Source organism: Anolis carolinensis, chromosome 3 (genome assembly GCF_035594765.1).
Source record: "Anolis carolinensis isolate JA03-04 chromosome 3, rAnoCar3.1.pri, whole genome shotgun sequence".
In the NCBI taxonomy this organism is placed as follows: domain Eukaryota; kingdom Metazoa; phylum Chordata; class Lepidosauria; order Squamata; family Dactyloidae; genus Anolis; species Anolis carolinensis.
In genome coordinates this window covers 239,194,367-239,210,830 of record NC_085843.1, presented here as the reverse complement: position 1 = coordinate 239,210,830, position 16,464 = coordinate 239,194,367, and the positions used below count along the sequence as shown (strand labels likewise).

General features: G+C 41.1%; 1 protein-coding gene across 1 annotated transcript in view; it reads left to right on the top strand.

The window, feature by feature from the left end:
* Window positions 1-1,926: 1,926 nt before the first annotated feature.
* The window catches only part of etv5 (ETS variant transcription factor 5), a 48,583-nt gene continuing 34,045 nt past the window's right edge, over window positions 1,927-16,464 (top strand). The window contains exons 1-5 of the mRNA XM_003218372.4: window positions 1,927-2,062; window positions 7,333-7,474; window positions 7,615-7,702; window positions 7,966-8,013; window positions 8,624-8,674. Of these exons, the coding sequence (XP_003218420.1) occupies window positions 7,430-7,474; window positions 7,615-7,702; window positions 7,966-8,013; window positions 8,624-8,674 (232 nt within the window). The 5' untranslated portion in view covers window positions 1,927-2,062; window positions 7,333-7,429. The remainder of the gene's footprint in view (window positions 2,063-7,332; window positions 7,475-7,614; window positions 7,703-7,965; window positions 8,014-8,623; window positions 8,675-16,464) is intronic.

The window sequence follows — 16,464 nt, the reverse complement described above, 5'->3', positions numbered from 1 at the left end:
TGGAGTAGCTGGAGCTTTTTGTTGTATGAACATAGAGACATGGATGAGGGGTTGTGCTACCAAGTTTAGTGTTTCTGGGAAGTGTAGTTTTGTTGTTTTGTCCTAGGCCGAAATTTCATTACCCTTTTATATATATAGATAGATATAAATAATATTATTATAGTATATTATTATTAGTATAATATTGTATTGCATTATAATATGATTATCAATACAGTAGAGTCTCACTTATCCAACATAAACGGACCGGCATAACGTTGGATAAGCGAATATGTTGGATAATAAGGAGAGATTAAGAAAAAGCATATTAAACATCAAAATAGGTTATGATTTTACAAATTAAGCACCAAAACATCATGTTATACAGCAAATTTGACAGAAAAAGTAGTTCATTACACATTAATGCTATGTAGTAATTACTGTATTTATGAATTTAGCACCAAAATATCACGATATATTGAAAACATTGACTACAAAAATGCGTTGGATCATCCAGGATGTTGGATAAGTGAGTGTTGGATAAGTGAGACTCTACTGTATTATAAGTATATACAATATATTATATATTTATAAATTATTGTATATTATACTAGCTTTGCCCGGCCACCTGTTCCTGTGGCTTATGGGAATCCTTTGTTGGCCAGGTAGAATAGCAGTGAATAGCCTTGCAGTCTCAAAGCCTGGCCGTTTTCTGGAGGAGCTGGAGCTTTTTGTTGTATGAACGTAGAGGCATGGATGAGGGGTTGTGCTGCCAAGTTTAGTGTTTCTGGGATGTGTAGTTTTGTTGTTTTGTCCTAGGCCGAAATTTCGTTACCCTTTTATATATATAGATATATAATTTATTATCATTTAAGAGTGGCAAATTATGGTGCATACAGTGTAGAGTTGATGCAGTTTGGCACCACCTTAACTGCCATGGTTTAATGCTATGGAATCCTGGGAGTTGTAATTTCACAAGGTCTGTAGCTTTCTTTTGACAAACTGGGCTGGTGCCTCCTCAAACTACAACTCCCAGGATTGCATAGAATGGGCCAAATCAGCTAAAGTGGCGTCAAACTGCATTAACTCTACAGTGTAGACGTTACTTTTTGACTTTCTGGGCTTTTCCCAAAAAATCATTTTCCAAGCTCTTGACAAAACCCATAAATGAAGGCAAGGGCCCTGTTCAAAGGCCCCCATGTAGGCGCAGATGACCATGTTTTTCTTGCTGTTATATTTCCCTCCTGCAGCCGAAACAGGGCCCTTTTCCCCCTCCTGCGCTCCAGGGTTTTGGAGCTGTGCCACGTTATATATATATAAGGCCATGGTTCAGATAAACAACATAGGGAGTAAGTAGCCTTTTATGGCAATCTCTGCCAAATCTCCGACTATGATATTGCAACAGGGAAGGTCCCCGACCCCCCAAAAAAAGAATTCAGCTCAGAACAATTGGTAGCCTAGCTGGCAAAAAAAAAGGTGTGCGGTCCCTTTAAATCTCTCTTTCCCTCTGCCTCGTCCCCAGGACGCTTTAGAACTCTCTCCCTCTCTTTTTTATGAATGAAAACGCTCCTCGAAGCAGTATGTAAATCACGGCCTTATAGCCCTTTCCTTAGCTAGCAAAAAAAAAGGTGCGCGGTGCCTTTAAATCTCTCCTTGCTTCTGCCTCACCCTCGGAACGCGATATATCTCTCCTCCCTCTCTCTCTTATTTTTTTTATGAATGAAAACGCTCCTCGAAACAGTATGCAAATGACCGCCGCCTTGATTGGCTGGCTTCCTCCCGAGGGGGAGGGTGAAACCCCGTTCCACACTCGATCGTTGCCAGGAGGCGGGATTAAGACGCCGCTCTGGGCAACGGCAACCATTCATAAACTGGGAGGCGGCATCACCTCGGAGCCTGATTGGCGGCCCGGTAGGGTAAACAAGATGAGATTGACAACCGCTGGCAGGGCTGCGGGCCAATGGCGGGCGGGCGCGAAGGCGGGCTCTGGAGGCCGCTCGGGGGCTCCGGCTGCAAACCCGGCGGAGGCACGGGGCTTCGAGCGGCGGCGACAGTGGCAGCGAGGCGGTTCTCTATGGGGCAGGTGAGTGCCCTCTTCGCATAGCGGTTGAGAGATGGTGGAGAAGGCTGGGGTGCAGGTGCTTGTATTGGGGTGCAAGCTTCGGCAGAGCCGGGCCTGGAAGGATGGGAAGTCTTGAGGAGATGGATCTCGAAGAGATGTGGTGGCTCTGCTCTGTGGATGCAGACCTTCTTGGTTGTTTTTTCCCCCTTGCTGAATGTGGGCGCTTTTTATGAATGGAGCTGGCTTCTTTTTTCTGTGAATGGAACCTGGAGGGCGGGGGCGGCGTTCTGGAGAGGGGTGGCGTTTCGTGAATGGAGCGAGCTGGAAAGTGCGCCGCTGGAGGGGGTTATATATACAGTGCATACATATATTGTGAATGGGGACCCAGCGCGGGATCTGGTTACAGTCTCTCTACCTGCTCGCCTTCCTCGGCCATTCATAAAACTTAGGCCGGATTCACGAATGGGAGATAATAAATACGATGGTTTGGCTTTTTCCTCGCGTTTAGTCCCAAGGAAGCAATCTTTCTTTGCAAACAATGGGGTTTTTTTTGCCATCGTGGCTTTGAAATCTTGGAGGCGGACGAGGTTAAAAGAGACTCGGAAAGGTCTTGAGCAGTTGGCAGTGACTACTTCTTCGTCTTATTATGATTACTCCTTATTATTTTATATTATTATGATATTATAATATTATTTTAAATATTAATATTATACTATATATTATATTAATTACTCATTTTATATTATGATATTGTAATTTTATTTTTATATTATATATAAAATATATATTATATTATTATATATATTATTACAGTAGTCTCACTTATCCAACATAAACGGGCCAGCAGAAAGTTTGATAAGCAAATATGTTGGATAATAAGGAGGCATTAAGGAAAAGCCTATTAAACATCAAATTAGGTTATGATTTTACAAATTAAGCACCAAAACATCATGTTATACAACAAATTTGGGAGAAAAAGTAGTTCAATACGCAGTAATGCTATGTAGTAATTACTGTATTTACGAATTTAGCACCAAAATATCACGATGTATTGAAAACATTGACTACAAAAATGCGTTGGATAATCCAGAATGTTTGATAAGCGAGTGTTGGATAAGTGAGACTCTACTGTATATGATATGCAGTTTCTTTAATAATATTATATTATTATATTATATTATACTAGCTGTGCCCGGCCACGCGTTGCTGTGGCAAAATATGGTGGTATGGGAAATAAAGTATTGAGGAACTGGTGGTAGTTAAGGTAAAGGGTAAACGTTTTCCCCTGACATTAAGTCCAGTTATGTCTGACTCGGAGTGTTGGTGCCCATCTCCATTTCTAAGCCGAAGAGCCAGCGTTGTCCATAGACTCCTCCAAGGTCATGTGGGATGACTGCATAGAGCGGCGTTACCTTCCCGCCAGAGCAGTACCTATTGATGCACTCACATTTGCATGTTTTTGAACTTCTGGGTTGGCAGAAGCTGGGGCTAACAGTGGGGGCTCTCTCCGCTCCCCCAATTCAAACCTGTGGCCTTTCGGTCCAGAAGTTCAGCAGCTCAGCGCTTTAACACGCTGCACCATCAGGGGATATTATTTCCTAAAGGTTGTGAATATACAATATTTCTGATTGGTTTTTTTTGTCTGTTGGAGGCAAGTATGAATGCTGCAATTAGGAAAAATGATTAGGATGTAATGGCCTTGCAGCTTTAAAGCCTGGCTGCTTCCTCCCTGAGTGAATTTTTTGTTGGGAGGTGTTAGCTGGCCCTGATTCTTTCCTGTCTGGAATTCCCTTGTTTTCAGAGTGGTGTTGTTTGTAATATTTTATGTGCGTCTACTGTCTGTGGCCCTGAGAAAACAGAGGATTTGCCAGACTTTGATGATGGGAATACTTTGTTGGGAGGTGTTAGCTGGCCCTGATTGTTTCCTGTGTGGAATTCCCCTGTTTATTTACTGTCCTGGTTTTAGAGATTATATTGTTCTGCATTATTCTATCCCAGTAATTATTTCATATTAAAGTAGAATCTCACTTATCCAACATTCACTTATATAATGTTCTGGATTATCCAACGCAGTCTGCCTTTTCATAATCAATGTTTTTGTAGTCAGTGTTTTAAATTCATTGTGATATTGTAGTGGTAAATTTGTAAATACAGTACAGTAGAGTCTCACTTATCCAACATAAACAGGCTGGCAGAATATTGGATAAGCGAATATGTTGGATAATAAGGAGGCATTAAGGATAAGCCTATTAAACATCAAATTAGGTTATGATTTTACAAATGAAGCACCAAAATATCATCTTAGACAACAGATTTGGCAGAAAAAGTAGTTCAATACACAGTAATGCTATGTAGTAATTACTGTATTTATGAATTTAGCACCAAAATATCACAATATATTGAAAACATTGACTACAAAAATGCATTGGATAATCCAGAACATTGGATAAGCGAGTGTTGGATAAGTGAGACTCTACTGTAATTACTACATAGCATTACTGCGCATGGAACTACTTTTTCTGTCAAATTTGTTGTATAACATGATGTTTTGGTGCTTAATTTGTATAACGATTACCTAATTTGATGTTTAATCGGCTTTTCCTGAATCCCTTCTTATTATCCAACATATTCACTTACCCTGCCGGCCTGTTTATGTTGGATAAGTGAGACTCTACTGTATATTGATAATCTTCCATTATCTGCTTAGAACTGGATTATATGAGGCCCCTTCTTCACAGCTGGATAAAATGCACACTGAAGTGGATTATATGGCAGTGTGGAGTCAAGATAATCCAGTGCAAAGCAGATAATGTAAGATTATAAATGGGTTATAGAGCTGTGTAGAAGGGCCTTGAGTCTACACTGCCATATAATCCAGTTAAAATCAGATAATCTGTGGAAGAAGCCTAAGTGAGGCCTAAATCAGCCTGTCCCCTAACTGAAGCCTGGCTGTCCCTTGGCTGGTTGCTAGGCAACCAAGTGGGCAGAGATTAGCCCTCTAAACTGGCAGCAATTGGATAAAAAAATTATTGCTCTCCCTCTAATTAGGACTTTATTTTTCTTTTCTTTTTGTTGTATCAACCTGGAGGCATGGATGATGGGTTGTGTTGTCAAATTTCGAGGTTGCGGGGCCTGTACTTTTGTTGTTTTGTCCACTGCCCTGATGCCATCACTCTTTTATATATATAGATGCAATTTCTCAAGTCGTTCCTGATACGAAAAATATCTATTATTATATGTTTTTACATATTATTCTTTTATATTATATTATATTATTATTTTATCTTCTTATTATATGATATTAATGTTATATTATTATTATTATATATTTTATTATTATTATTTCCTCTCTTAAAGGAGACTTTTAAAAAGCCGCTGGCAACAGTAAAATTCACATTTCCCCCAAAGCTTATGAAATCACACATTTCCCTCAAAGTGTTATTATTATATTTATATCCCAGTTTCCTCCCTTAAAGGAGATTCTAAAGCATCGCTGGCAACAATTGGTTCAGTGAGACAGTGAAATTCACATTTCCCCCAAAGTGTTGTTGTTGCTGCTGCTGCTGCGGCTGCTGTGTTATATCCCACTTTTCTCCCTTAAATGAGATTTTAAAGCATTGCTAGCAACAATTAGTCCAGTGAGACAGGCAGATTCAGTACCTCCTCTCCCCCAAAGGTTATGGAATGGCCAATTTTCCTCAAATTATTGCTTTTGTTGTTGTTATATTTATATCCCACTTTCCTCCCTTAAAGGAGATTTTTAAGCATCACCTGCAACAATTAGTCCGGTGAGATAGTCAGATTTCTAATCAGTGCCTCCTCTCCCCCAAATAGCTTGTTTTCCTCAGATTATTATTATTATGTGTTGTTGAAGGCTTTCATGGCCGGAATCACTGGGTTACTATGAGATTTCTGGGCTGTATTTGGCCATGTTCCAGAATCATTCTCTCCTGATGTTTCACCCACATCTATGACAGGCATCCTCAAAGGTTGTGAGGTTTGTTGGAAACTAAGCAAGTGAGGTTTATATATCTGTGGAAGGTCCAGGGTGGGAGAAGGAACTCTTTTGGAGGCAAGTGTGAATGCTGCAATTAATCACATTGATTAGTATTAGCAGACATGAAACAATCATGGCCAGCTAACACCTCCCAACAAAGGATTCCCCCAGGCAGGAATCAGCCAGGCTTTAAAGGTGATTAATTGCAACATTCACACTTGCCTCCAACAGACAGATTTCTTTCTTCCACCCTGGACTTTCCATAGATATATAAACCCCACTTGTCTAGTTTCCAACAGACCTCAAAACCTCTGAGGATGCCTGCCATAGATGTGGACAAAACATCAGGAGAAAAAGCTTTTGGAACATGGCCACACAGCCCAGAAAACTCACAGCAACCTATTATTATTATTATTTCACTTATTCTGTATCCTTGGATCACTGTTCAATTAAAAGAAGAAGATCCAGAGGAAATGTCTTGTGCCTAACTTTGCCGTGGGTTTGCTTTAAAAGAGGTGAATGAACAGTATTCTTAGGCGAGCCGATTTCTTTTCCACAATGAAAGTTGCGTCAGCAGAACAAGGGATATTTGCTTTAGCTCTGGTGTCTGCCTAGCATGGAGCTTCTGGGGGAGCTTCCGAGTAAATTATCAAACTTTTTTGGTATTCCATGACTTAACATTTTTTGGAAAATATATTATTGCTTTAAATGATTGCATATTTATATATAGCAATTGGATTCAAACTGAAGGTTCCTTTGGGCCGTTCGCAACCTGGAACACTTGCGTGAGCCTGTCCTCCATCTCCTGAAAGCGGAGCCCTTTCACAAAGTAGAAGCGACTTTCTGTGCACTTGTTGCTATTTATATTTTATCTTTTGACCATGTAGGGAGAAAATGGACTCCCATGTGCAATGTGATCTCTGCCTTGTAATCCATGCCGTCCCCGTGTTTGTTCTTCAGAGGTTGTAATTCCGTCTTTAATGACGTCACGGCTGTTTCCACAGTAACACTGTGACATCATGGATTAAAGGTTTGGGACCTTTTGTGTGTTTGCTACAAAAGATATGGTGGTCTCGGTGTAGTAGCCTCGTGAATGAGTATCATTCGGTGATTGAGAGGGAAATACTAAAAATAAACTATTATTTCCCCTGATTAAGGCTGTTTGGTTACATTAATTAAGCGCTGCAGCTTATCCTCAAGGCTTTGGTGACTATGCTCACATGCTACTAGCGCCTATCTTTTCAGGTGGCTTGAAGGCTGAGTATGTTTTGATTTCTCTCTCTCTCTTCTCCAGTATTAAATCTGCCAGAGGTCGATTCTGAACTTTTCTCACCGTGGAAGAGCTCAATGCTCAAAACATTCAAGGGAATATTAAAGAATCTGCAAGCACAATGGATGGCTTTTATGACCAGCAAGTCCCATTCATGGTCCCTGGGGTAGGTCTCATTCAGTTTTACCTCCATATGTGATTTTTGTTTTCTCAGCATATGACCTCTTCCCATTCCCCCGTCTTAGTTTTGGATGAAGTTTGTGTTGACTTGCCCTTCATTGTGTCATGTCTTTGTTTGTGTATCAGAAACCTTGCGGAGATGAATGTCGAGGGAGGCCAATGAATGACAGAAAAAGGAAGTTTCAAGACACCGACTTGGCTCATGATTCTGAAGGTAGTAAACCCAAAACCCTCCCTTAAATTTAGGTTCTATGAGGCCCCATCTATATTGTCATTTAATGCAGTTTGAGCTTGTATTATATGGTCAGTGTAGGTTCACATAATGCAGTTCAATGCCGTCTACATTGACCATATAGCCAAACTGCATTATATGGCAGTGTAGGTAGGGCCGAAATCACCATTCTAAATAGAACATGTATACTTTCTAATTCATTTAGAGAAAGAACGCTGATTTTGTGTTTTCTCATTTTCTTTCAGAATTGTTTCAAGATCTCAGCCAGCTTCAGGAGGCTTGGCTAGCTGAAGGTAAATTGCTGTTGATGTCTTTGTTTGTGTGTGCTTTCCCACAATCAGGGACCCTTGGAGGCTAAAAGATGATGGGTCTTGCAGTCCAGCACCTCTGGACTGCAAAACCCATCACCAGGTTGAAGGGTGGTGGCTGGTAATCTATTCTTACTTTGCTTTGTTATCTATTAGGTATGATTTGTTGCCTTTGCTAGGACTGGGAAATAGTATTTTCTATGCCCATTGTGTATGTATGTGTGTGTGTGTGTGTGTGTGTGTGTGTGTGTGTGTGTGTGTATATATATACATACACACACACATACACATACTGTGTTTAATGTGTACAATTGTATTTTATTTTCATGTGTTCTTATTTTCTGACTATTGTAATTACGTGGGCTTGGCCCCGTGTAAGCCACCTTGAGTCCCTTCAGGGAGATGGAGGCTGTGTATAAAAAGAAAGTTATTATTATTATTGCCACGGGGATCATATTTTGTAATACAGGTTACTTATATGATAATGTTTTTCTGAACTTATGGACCTCTTTGTCTTCAACTAAGGGAAATAAGCTCATTTTAAAAAAAACAGTGGGGTAAAATGGAAAACCCTTTCTTTCTCCCTCTTTTGCAGCCCAAGTTCCTGACGATGAACAGTTTGTCCCCGATTTCCAGCCTGATAACTGTAAGTCACTCTTGTTCTTTTGTCTCATGACTGTGAAGACATGACAAAAACAGGGGATGGGTCTAGCCGCTCCTGCCCTTTCTGTGTTTGCATGCTGTTTTTGCTAATAGAAATGCCGCTTAAGTATGTGCTTTGGCATGAATTTGTAGAATCAGCAGACCTAGGAAGAATGAAAAAGGAGCTGCTCGAATGGTGTGACATTGGAGGCTCGGTTAACAGCTCCCGTTTAATTGAAGAAGTTGGGGATGTTTCTTTGAGCCTCTCTGGGGCTGCCTCTTAACCTTGATCTCGGCAGAACCCTTTCAAGCCCCCATGAATACTTCATAATGTAAAAAGATATTAAAATCCATTTGACAGCAAGTGCAAGAGCACTCTGTCTCTCACCAGCCATGGGCCTCCAATTCCCTCAATGACTTTCCTGGCTATTATAGCCGTAGCTAGGTTGCGACGGCTGTGAAGGACAAAGCTTTGCTGGTGAAACTTGAGCAGCTTTCGGGAGCATTAGTCGTTGGCAAGCCAACAACTCAGCGAAAGCAGCTACAAAAGGGCATGCGCTGCACACTCCCGCACCACAAGAACATTGCCTTGCCTGTATCGTCAAAGAGCTACACACCTGAACCTATCTTTTCCCCAGTTGGATGCCAACGATGACTGTTCCTTGCATATTTTTAGAGTGATCTCAGAGTGTTAGAGGTTAAAGAAAAGCAAGGCATTTTATTTAAACTCATTAAGGGAAAACACCACTTCGTATCCATTCAGGGGCCCCATGCTCACCCAGCTCTTGTGTGTGTGTGTGTTTGCTGAGCTGTGTTGAGATTGCCATAGACTTCTGAAGGGAAGAAAATACCGCCTGCAGTAGAACGGATTCCTCATGCAAGCTTTGTCTCAGCATGTAGTGGAGTATCTTGTGCTACAGTAAACGCATGTTAATTATTGCCCTTTGATTACTTTGAAGTGAGTGGGAAGTGCACCATGAAAGCTCCTTCAGACAGACGGCATATTTGCTGGGGTTTGGTCCTTCCTTTTTTTTCTCCCTTCCCTTCAATCCTCCTTTCCTGAGATGAAAGGCAGCCTGGAGTAAGAATTTTTCTCCTGGTGTTGACATTCTAGCCCAGCCCTTCCAGTTCTCCCTTGGAGCAGTATAAAACTGCAGTCTGGCTGTGTGGGCGGAGGTGTTGTTGGCAGAGGTGTGTGCTCCAATGCCTCTTGGCAGGCTTTTACAGCTCAGTAACCTGAAGGATTGTGGGAGAAATAAAATGTCTTCTCCGGAGCACTAGGCCTCTCTTGTGCCACAAACCCTTGGGCAAGATGCTTTGAGAGCTCAGTAGGGCCAAAGAGGTCTTCCTCTGTGGTTTCTGCAAACTCCTAGCAAGTGAGTTGATGCAGAAAGACGGCAGTCCTGTTGCAAGCTGCTTATATATGAATGAATAGCTTCCTGCCTCAAATAGCTCTAGGAATGCAGCGTCAAATCTTACGGGAACAAAGCAGATTTCTGGATGAACTGGACTTGGCTTCTGACCTCTTTTTTTAGTATTTTAGGGATAATGGAATTGGATAGATAGGATCTCAACTCTGCAAGCGGCAGGAAGCCTACATACTAAATCATAGTGAGAATTACATCTTCCAAAGGCATGAATGTTTGATAGATCATGCCTAGGGAGAACCGGGTTTTAAGAACCGTCATTCCTGGAAAACTGGAGAACAAAATCTATAGAAGGGATATGGCTCAAAATTAGGGGAATTGTCTCTCCATAGGTGAAGAATTGCCTCTCCTTAGCCCCCGGTGGCACAGTGGGTTAAACCACTGAGCTGCTGAGCTGAACAAACAATTCCGCATATGTATGCTTGCCCACAATGCCCTGCCTCGTGCACGGAGGAGGAGTTGTTTAAAGCTACGGACAATGCGATTGCTGTTGCCCGCTTTTGGTCCAAAACTATTTAGCTGTTGTGATTCCTTTATTTTATCCCTTTTAAACTTATTTATTATGCAATGCTTTTGACATGAAATAAATAAATAAAGCCCCCGGTGGCACAGTGGGTTAAACCACTGAGTTGCTGAACTTGCTGACCAAAAGGTCAGTTGTTCGAATCCATGGAGAGGGGTGAGCTCCTGCTGTTAGCCCCACCTTCTGCCAACCTAGCAGTTCAAAAATATGCAAATGTGAGTAGATCAATAGGTACCACTTCAGTGGGAAGATAAAGGCACTTCATTCAGTCATGCTGGCCAAATGACCTTGGAGGTGTCTACGGACAATGTTGGCTCTTTGACTTAGAAATGGAGATGAGCACCAACCTCCAGAGTTGGACACAACTAGACTTAATGTCAAGGGAAACCTTTACCTTCTACCCCCAATTTAAATTTTTCTTTGGTCCCCAAATTTTGAGCATTGCAGTAAATTAAAACATCAATTGAACTTTTAGAAAAATAATAGGCGAAGTTATATAAGAAAGTGAACTCATCCAATGTAGGAGTTCAAGATGTTAGTGAATATTTTTGTGTCTCACTCTCTGCAGTGTTGGAAATTTAGAAATTAGAAAATAATTTCATGAAGGACAGACTTTTATTTCAGAAAGAAAAGGCCCTTATTCTTCCCCCACAAATATAGTTACACCCCACTTGTGGCCTTTCTGCAACTCCCCAATAAGAGAGCCTGCAAATAGAGTTCCAGACTAGCTATATGGAAATATCTGAATAAAGAGAAATGAAGAGGGCATCTTTTTCGCACATTGAGGACTTTTAACTCTTGTTAATATGTCTTAGATTGATTTCACGATGATTCATGGTTTGGATTATTACTGTGGTTGCTGGCACAGAAATCTAACTATAGTATGACTGTCATGTTAATCATAAGCACACTTACTTGGAAGTAAGTTCCGTTTAAATTGTTGGGGTTTGGAGCCAAGAAAATGCATTTGAGGCTGAAGTTGATCCTGTTTTTGTATCAAAGTTTACTTGCGATGTGTGGGATTAGGAATGTGTAACCGCATTTCTATGTGTTTTAAATTGGGGGTGTGGGTGGATTTTCTTCCTCTTATGCTTCCTATTAAAATTGCTTTAAAACAAAGTCCATGTAGATGGGATTTACAAAGTTTAATTCCTTTGTCAACTCTGTGAAAGACACATCTCTGCCTGCAGGCTGTATCACATTCTCTCAAAATGTTATAATAGAACGTGTTCGGCAAGATTTCCTCAAACTAGTGGCCTCCTGGTAAGGTTGACTACAGTCTAAATTATAGCCCTGCTGACTGGGATGATGGGAATTGTAATCTACATCTGGAGGGCAGCAGATTAAGGAAGGCTTTAAGACAAGTTGCCTTGTTTCTAGTTGCTCCTTACTTTCTTTCACCGTAATTATCCACATTTCCTTTTCTATTTGATTCTTTCAGATACTGATGTCTTGTTTTTATGCAGTATTGCACAATTGTTAACTTTTTCATATGCAAGTTCCTCCATCTCTTTTGGGTGGAGCCCATTCAACTGAGGGCCCTACCAAACAGCTATAACCTATATAACCTAGAATATGAAGGCAGAGAATCCCACAATACCTGCTTTGAACTGGGATATATGGCAGTGTGGACTCAGATATCCCAGTTGAAAGCAGATATTGTTGGATTTCCTGCCTTGATATTCTGGGTTACTGTATATGGCTGTGTGGAAGGGCCCTGAAGAAGTAGGCTGCAGTGTTTACACTGCAACAAATTGCTTAGCCGTAAGAGGCTACCTTTTCCTTTTCCTACGTTCTGGCAGAAATATAAAATGTTTTATTGCACTACAGTTATGCCGGCTGACAAATTCCAATAGTTGTAGCCCAGAAGGTCACTTTTCCAAGTTGTGTGTTTGGCTTGCTCCCATTGGTTAGTAGCCCGAATAGCTCTACTGACCAATTGCACTTATTTTTCACATCCAAACTTCTGTATCATTTGGTGGCCATTTAAAATTCTTAAAAGGATGAACAGTTCTTTCATATAAAATATATATATATATAATAGTTTTTATGATTATATGTGGTGATACATCTCTATGATTATACTGGCTTCACTTTGTAATGTGAACCATGTTGACTTGTTGCTCAGAGAGGTGACGCCTTCAGAAGGAAAGAAAAAAACTTGGCTCTGGAATCAGGCTTTCTGTGATTAGTACAGTGCAATAATAGACTTGGAATATGTAGAATGACGACAGAGCGGCCTTGGACTATGATTTTTGCATGGTGTGATTTTTATATTGAATGTAATGTTTTTAAATGCTTAGCATGTATTAATTTTGATTTAATTTATTTTAAGATAACTGTTTGTATGTGTTTTAAGGCATCTAATAGTTGCCATATATAAGCCTCCTTGAGTCCCCTGCGGGGTAGAAATAGGATAAATGAAGAAATTAAAAAAAATTAAAACTTGGGGTGGGCAATTGTGATCCTCAAAAAATGTTTGACTGTAATTCCCATAATCCATTACCATTGGCTATGCTGGTGAGGGCGATAGGATTCACAAGCCAAAAACAACTAGGGTGGCACCATTGTCCACCCCCGATTTAAACAAACAGGGACAGTAACTTTTGTACAGACACCAAAAAGAATCCTCCAGTAAAGCTACTCCATGTTTCTACAGCCAGATCCTGCCACTTGTTAACTTTTTGCTTGCCCTGACCAATGATGCCTCTTATCATGAGAATTAGACTCAAAAAGCCTGTAAGGGTTAAAAGGGCACATAGCTATAACCTTCTTTCTCCATGTTCCTGATAACACCTTGAATTATTAAACAGGTAGCTGCTTCCTTTAGTTAAAAAGAAGATTTGAGGATAAAAATAACGTTTTAGGGCAGTGTTTTCAGAACTCAAAGCAGATTGAAAAAAGATTGAGGGATGATGATCCTGAAATGTGATTTTGTCCTTATTTTGCTTTTACTGAATGTGCTTTTCACATTTCTGTGAAACCTATTTGGCTAGAGGTAATGGCAAATGTTAATGGGCATGCCCAGAGATTGGAAAGTTACTGTCTCTGACTTCAAGACCCAGAATCCCCCTGCCAATATCACTACTGCTTCTATTTACAGCCCCCGAAAAAATAATATCTTATTGAACCCACTCTTAGATCTCTTTTAGACTGCTGACTGTTTCCAAAATGTGCCAGATTTGTCCTGTTCTAACACAGATGGGGAAATGGGGCTACACAATTTAAATGAATGCTTTCTTACGTGTGGTTTTCTCATGGAACATCTGAGAACCAGTATTTTGAAATAAGCTTAGCATGTCATGTCTCCAGCTATAAGATGCTGTAAAAATTGCCAGATTTCTATGGATAAGCTCCATCCCATTCAATACTTACTGGAATTTGTCCCAAATAGAAGACTCCTTTGCTAACCAACGATGCCCTCTAGATATTGTGGGTGACAACTCCTGTCAATACCAAACAGCATAGCCAACAGTCAAGAGTTTTTGGAGAGGGATTATCCTAAATATCTGAAAAACAAAGCTGCTATCGTCCTTAACTATTGGACTTGTTGTCTAAAACTAATAGGAGTAGTCATACAAAACATCTGGAGGGCATCTAGCTTGGGAGACCTGGATTAGAGAACATCCATGTGTGTGTATTTTAAACATTTTCCAATGGGTTTATTACAATGTATATATAATTATTACACTTTACAGTGAAATTCCAAACCGGTATCTCTAATACTAGACCTTTGGGACTTAACAGGTAGGGCCAGGGAAACTGGAGAGATCTTTGCTGCATTTCTCTTTCCCTCAGAGTAATTCCTGCAAGTGTATTATTAGCAAGTTTATTTCATTTCTGGCTGAGAACTGTCTCAACCAGCTGTAGACATCCTTTTGGAGAGACAAAAAAGGAAGCTTTGGAGGGAGCAAAGTCCAAGGTTAGTGTGGGATTGCTTCAGAATGGCATGAGACTCTTGAAGCAGAGAAACTTTGCTCCGGACCTTGTGGTTCCTCTCCGTTGCTCCTTCTGACCTCATTTTTGCCAGAATCCTGAGCTGTTAAGGGAAGAGTTTGTCTCATGGAGATCTAAATCCTTCCAGTACCTTCTGCTCTGCAGCTAAGCAGGTGTGCTATGATCCAGCTCAGCTGGCTTTCCATCTCTATGTTGCCAAGCAACTGGATTGTGTGTACAGGTTGCTCTGGAGCTGGAAGCAAGCTGCTGCTGTAGGGGAACCATGGCTTGGAAATGAAGTGAAGCTTCCCAGCCGATCCAAGCCTGGAAGTTCTATTTTTGGACAGCATTTTTCAGAATCCTCCAGGCAGGGGGCAGGTTCAAAGTATTGTAGTCCAAATGAGTAACTGTTCTGGGCTCCATAAAAAGTGAATAGGCAAATATTTGGAATTATGCCACATGCCCAAGGATATATCTATGTGATGGGACTGGGACCTGGAAATTTTTGGTAAACGCTCGCTCAGTCATGAAGTTCTTTTTGTGATCATGAACAACCTCTCCCTCAGCTTTACCTACCTCAAAGGGTTGTTATGAGGAAAAAGCAGAGAAGGGGAGAGTCACGTAAGAGGCCTTGAGCTCACTGGAAGAAAGGCAATATATCAATGTAACTATTAAATACACAATTTATGAGAGCATCTCCCATCTCATGGCACCTTGAGGACATGACACCATACAGAATATAATATGACCATGTTCTTGCAGGAGGGCTTTCCTAAGATGCATATTCCTAATTGTTTTGACCATAGACCATGCTTTCTGGTGAGGGAGTGGGGAACCAAAAGAGCTGGATGGAACTAGTTTTGGGAAGGCTGCTACACATCCTAAGACCCACACAGTACTATGATTTCACTCTTGTGAAAATTTGGTTTCCATTTGGGCTGTCAGCAGGTTTTCCAGTCCTATTTCTGCTTTTCCAGCCTTTAGATGAGCTCTTCCTCTGAAAAAGTGTTCTGGTCAGCAAAGCTGGAGTGAAAAAAATGCATATTTCAGCACACGCCTCAGTCAGGGGAATTGTATGCTTGATGCCATTATCATTTGTGACTTGAGAAAGCCAATTGGAATTTGCCAGAGGAAACTGCCATCATTATTCTCCCCAAAAGCCAGCATTCCCCGTTCTAAGTGTAAAGAGGGTTTGTATGATAAAGTTAGAAGCATTCAAACATAAGATCCCACAATGTTCCCAAGTGTTATGGCCTCATTGCAAGATTGTGATGATGGTAAATATTGGCTCCTCCTGTTTACACAGGTAAAGCCCAGTGATAGGAGGAATAGTGATGAAATTTGAGTTGGGGAAGACCTTTGTCAAAGTTGTGGTATATCTAGCTTCTACACATCCTTTCCTGGGGGAAGACTTCTGGCCCTCTGGATGGTTTGGTTTACAATTCCCATCTCCTGCATATGCAGAACAAATGATAAGAGACCATGAGGCCTTCCATTAAAAGCATTGGAGTGGAGGCACCATTCTTCCCAGGTCTGCTTTTATCCTCTTACATCTTGTGTTACTACAATTCTCGGGGGTTCAAACATGGCCCAGATTAACCCCTATGATAGGTAGGCTTCTGGTTATGGGGCAGGGCTGCAATGGCACAAAATGCTGGGCAAGGGGACCTTTTGGCTGCCTTCTTAGTGCTATTTCAGTGGCACAGGTAAGCCGTGCTACAGTGTTTGGTGCCTCCTGCCCAAGGAGTGCCACATTCCTGAGTACCTGCCTGCCTCAACATGTCAGGACACATCCTGCAGCTGCTTCTAATTATAGTGAGGGTACAGGAATGCACACTTTCTCTGGCACACGCACAAATAAGCACACAAATATATGCCTTCAAGGCACTGAGCTCTTCCTTTGGGCGC